This window comes from Bison bison, unplaced genomic scaffold (assembly GCF_000754665.1).
Source record: "Bison bison bison isolate TAMUID 2011002044 unplaced genomic scaffold, Bison_UMD1.0 scf7180017864043, whole genome shotgun sequence".
In the NCBI taxonomy this organism is placed as follows: domain Eukaryota; kingdom Metazoa; phylum Chordata; class Mammalia; order Artiodactyla; family Bovidae; genus Bison; species Bison bison.
The window spans coordinates 3,129,539-3,134,437 of NW_011494615.1; the positions used below are offsets into that span (position 1 = coordinate 3,129,539).

The following is a 4,899-nucleotide window of genomic DNA, read 5'->3' on the forward strand; positions in this document are numbered from 1 at the left end:
AAATAATTCATTTGTATCATTTTGTTGTTTTTTTTTTTTAGATTCCACATTTAAGTGATAACATATGATATTTGTCTTTCTCTGCCTTAACCTACTGTGATAATCTCCATGGCCCATCCATGAGGCAAATGGAATTTTTATTCTTTTTTATGGCTGAGTAATATTCCATTGTGTATATGTATTCCTCTGTCAGTTAACATTTAGGTCGTTTCCATGTCTTGGCTGTTGTAAATAGTGCTGTGGTGAACATCGGGGTGCTTGCATCTTTTCAAATTATAGTTTTCTTCAGCTATATGCCCAAGAGTGGAATTGCTGGATTAGCTTTTACTTTTTAAGTAACCTCAATACTGAATACATAGTTGTTGTACCAATTTATATTCCCACCAACAGTGTGGGAGGTTCCCTTTTCTCCACACCCTCTCCAGCATTTATCGTTTGTAGGCTTTTTGGTAATGGCCATTCTAACAGTGTGAGGTGATTGATGCTGGTTTCACTGTGGTTTCTATTCGCGTTACTCTAATAATTAGTGATGTGGAGCACCCTTTCACGTGCGTTCTGGCCATATGTGTGCTTTGTTTGGAAGTGTCTATTTCAGGGGGCATATTGAGTTGAATGAGCTGTTTGTATATTTTGGAGATGAATCCCTTGTTGGTCACTTTGTTTGCAAATATTTTCTCCTATCCTGTGGGTTGCCTTTTGGCTTTGTTTATGGTTTCCTTTGCTGTGCAAATCCTTTTGTGTATAATTAGGTCCTATTTGTTTGTTTTTGTTTTATTCTCAGTACTCTAAAAGGTGGATCCAAAAATATATTGCCACGATTTATGTCAAAGAGTGTTCTGCCTATGTTTTCCTCTAAAAGTTTTAAAGTATCTGATCTTACATTTAGGTATTTAATACATTTTTAGTTTATTTTTGTGTATGGTGTTAGAGAATGTTCTAAATTTCATTCTTTGACATGTAGCTGTCCAGTTTCCCAGCATCACTTATGGAAGAGACTGTCTTTTCTCCATTGTATAGTATTGCCTCTTTTGTTGTAGATTAATTGACCAGAGGTGTGTGAGCTTATTCCTGGGCTGTCTTGTTCTATTGATCTATATTCCTATTTTTGTGGTGCTAGTACCATGCTGTTTTGATTTCTGTAGCTTTGTAATGTAGGCTGAAGTCAGGGAGCTTGATTGCACCGGCTGTTTTTCTTTCTTAAGACTGCTTTGGCTAGCTGTTTCACACATGGTAGTGTATATATGTCCATGCCATGTATGTATATATGTCAATGCCATGTATGTGTATATGTCAATGCCATGTATGTGTATATGTCAATGCCATGTATGTATATATGTCAATGCCATGTATGTGTATATGTCTCCCAGTTTGTTCCACCCTTCCCTTGTCCCCACCACCACCTTTTCCACATGTCCATTCTCTACGTCTGCATCTCTGTTACTGCCCTACAAACAGTATTGCCCTGCACCATTTTTCTAGATTCCATATATATCGTTAATACTTGGTATTTGTTTTTCTGATTTACTTCATTGTGTATGACAGACTTAAGGTCCATCCACATCACTACAAATGACCCAATTTCATTCCTTTTTCGGTCTAATATTCCATTGTAAATATGCACCACATCTTCTTTATCCATTCGTCTGTTGATGGACATTTTTGTTTCCATGTCTTGGCTGTTGTGAATAGCGCTGCTATGAACATAGAGGGTACATTTACCTTTTTGAGTTAGAGTTTTGTCTGGGTCTTTGCCCAGGAGTGGGATTGCTGGATCGTATGACAGTTCTATTTTTGGTTTTCTGAGGAACCTCTGCATTCTTTTCCACAGTGGCTGCGCCAACTTACAGTTCCACCAAGCGTGTAGGACGGTTTCCTTTTCTCCATACTCTCTCCAGCATTTGTTATTGGTACACTTTTTAATGATGGCCATTCTGATTGGCGTGAGGTGGTACCTCACTGTAGTTTTAATTTGCATTTCTCTAATAATGAGTGATGTTGAGCATATTTTCATGTATTTGCTAGCCATCTGTATGTCTTCTTTGGAGAAATGTCTATTTATGTCTTCTGCCCATTTTTCGATTGGGTTATTTGTGGGGATGGAGGTTGTTGTTATTGTTATTTATTCTCTTTTTTATAATTTCTGTATTATTTCATTTTTTTATCAAAGACACATATTTTTATAATCAGAAAAAAAAATGCCTGCTTTTTATCTTGAAGAATCCGCAAACCCCACCTGGGGACCTGAATTATCCTTTTGTCCCACCTACACAGACCAGGTTAACCACGTGTCGCCTGGGCAGTGCGTCCTTGGGCACTGCTGATGGCTTGGGCCCCTGGATCACTGCAGCTCACAGAGGCCCTGCAGTCGCACAGGGAGGCCCAGAGCAAAAGACGGAGGCACTCCCCAGGGCCCTCAGTGACGCGTTCAGTTGCCTAGACTGGGAGCCTCAGAGCACATCCTGGGGGAGGGGCAGATACATATCGGAAGCCTGGAGTTGGAAGAGGGCAGCAGAGGCCATTCGAGTCTCTCTCAGCCCAGGGATTTGGGTTGAGGCAGGAGTGAGGAGGTGGGGAAAGACCAACAGCTAGCTTGTTAGACAGACTGACTCCCAGATTCTGACGATTGCAGAAGGTCTGACTTTGTCTAGTCCTGTGTTTCCTAATCTTCATATCTACAGACTGCCTTCACTATCACTTCTGTGCAATTTTGCATTAAATATAAACACTCACTGGTTTTTTGTTTGTTTGAATAAATTTATTGTAAAGGGCAACTTTGAATGATTGTTGTCATTGGAAACCAATATTGTTTCCTATGAAAAGTAGGTAAGTGCCCAAAGTGAAGATAGTAAAAACACAGTGGGGTGGGCAGGGGGAGATAGATGTGTGCTGTTTCCGACAATAGGCTGTGAGCTGTTTTAGAGAGATCTTCATGATGGATGCACTAGCCCTGAACTGAGACTTGCTCTTCAAAGTGAAGGTGGAAGCATTCTCACTGCACATTCTTCCTTGTTGTCCATACACCACGTAACACCATTTCCTGACCCAGCAGTGGTGCCCACGGGGCTCAGAGAGCATGCCGCGGAAGCCCCTCCACTGTGCAGCCTCCTCCGCCCTGGCCTCCTGGGGGAGGGATGCTGTCAGGGATGAAGGCTCATGTAGGCTGGGACCGGCTGGGTCAGGACGCCATGTCTGCCTTGCCCACCCTGGTCTGCAGGCCTTTGAGGACATCTACCTGGAGGAACGGAAGACCATCAAGGTCTTGCTGGAGTACGCTGACAAGATGTTCACCTACGTCTTCGTGCTGGAGATGCTCCTCAAGTGGGTGGCCTACGGCTTCAAGAAGTACTTCACCAACGCCTGGTGCTGGCTTGATTTCCTCATCGTGGACGTGAGTGTGGCCCCTGAGGGAAGAGAGGGGAGGGGGCGCCCTTTGCCCTTGGGAGAAGGAGCTGAGGCTGAGGGATCGGAGGACAGGACAGGTGGCGGGAGTTCCACAGGCTGACGTGGAGGCTCTTGGCTGTGCTGCAAGGCAGGCAGAGGGGCAGGAGATCTGAGTCTGAGGTCACAGAAGGGAGGCAATCAGAACCCCCAGCCAGGGACACAGGGAAGTCTAGGCCCTGCTCCTGGGAGAAACTGGACTCACTGTGGGCGTCAGTGCATACAGTCCTGGCAGGGCTGTGAGCCAGGGCGGGAGTGAGTTCTCACCCTCTCAGGACTGCCAGAAGCAGGGTGCTGATGAGCCTGTATTACAGCCCTCACCACGGCACCTTGTGAAGTGTCTGTCAGGACCACTACACACATGGCCAGTTAAGAGCCTACATGTCTACACATGAGAGGGGATGAAGTGAACCAAAGGCCAGAGGGCATGGGGTTGGGGAAGGGGTCCTGGGCAGGTGGGAGGTCGTCCTGGCTCAGGTAGAAGGTACCACAACGGGGAGGATGAGTCGGGATGGAGTCACCTGTGAGGAGGAAAGCCATGAACATGGGCTGGGTGAGGGGTTCCGGCCAGCTTCCCTGGGTCATCTGGTAGCTGGCAGGCTGTGCCAGTCTCTGATGTGTCCAGAGGGGCCTGGGGTAGGAGGCTGGCATGTCCTCTGGGCACCCGGTGGGCAGATGGAATGCAGCCCCTTCCCCACAGCTCCCCAGGCCCCGGAACCTTGTTGGGTGCAAGCAGGGTGAGTTGGGGGTCTTGCGGGGCTCCTGAGTACAGTCAAGTGGGAGAGTAACCAGAGGGTGACGGGGGGAGAATTGAGGCTCAGGGTGCGGGGCAGCCTTGGATCTGTGGTCCCTGAGGGCAGAGGGAACACGGCGAAGGGCCCAAGTGAGGGCTTACCATCTGGCTGTGGTGCTTCTCCCACAGCAGAATGTGGGTCAGGATGTGCAAGCTGGGAAAAGCTTTCCAGAAGACGCCCATGGCTTCTGGGCTTGGTGTCAGGCTCTGCCCACCCGCAGGGGCTGTGCTTCCTAGAGTTGTAGCTTAGGCCTGTGCTCAGTCCTTACAGCAGCCCCAGAGGCCCAAGGCGGGGCTCGACGGCCAGTGGACCTGGCCAGGGTCAGGCCTTGGTGGGAGGTCAAGCTTGAGTGGCCCCCTGAGCTAGAGTACGCGTGCGGACACAGAGCCTCATGGGTGGGCCTCCTCACAGGTGACTCCAAGCCACCACAAGCGGCTGAAAAGATGTCAATGCTGGGGTAAGGGGTGCTGGGGTGGCAGTCAGGGAGGGGCTCTGGGTGCGCTTATAGCCTGGGGCCCTCAGAGCCTCCCTGAGGTGACGGAAAGGACCGTGGGGCCTCCCTGCTAAGGGGCTGTGGGAAGCCCTGGGAGCCTGGCAGCTCCGCCCTGGCCCCCTCACCCACCTGTTCCTGCAGCTTCGTGGGACTGACTTCCCCAGGGCAGGCCAG

General features: G+C 48.6%; 1 protein-coding gene across 1 annotated transcript in view; it reads left to right on the top strand.

The window, feature by feature from the left end:
* Nucleotides 1–4,899, top strand: part of SCN5A (sodium channel, voltage-gated, type V, alpha subunit) — an 87,610-nt gene that overhangs the window by 64,653 nt on the left and 18,058 nt on the right. Inside the window, exon 21 of the mRNA XM_010835572.1 lies at nt 3,215–3,388. Coding sequence (XP_010833874.1) covers nt 3,215–3,388 — 174 coding nt within the window. The remainder of the gene's footprint in view (nt 1–3,214; nt 3,389–4,899) is intronic.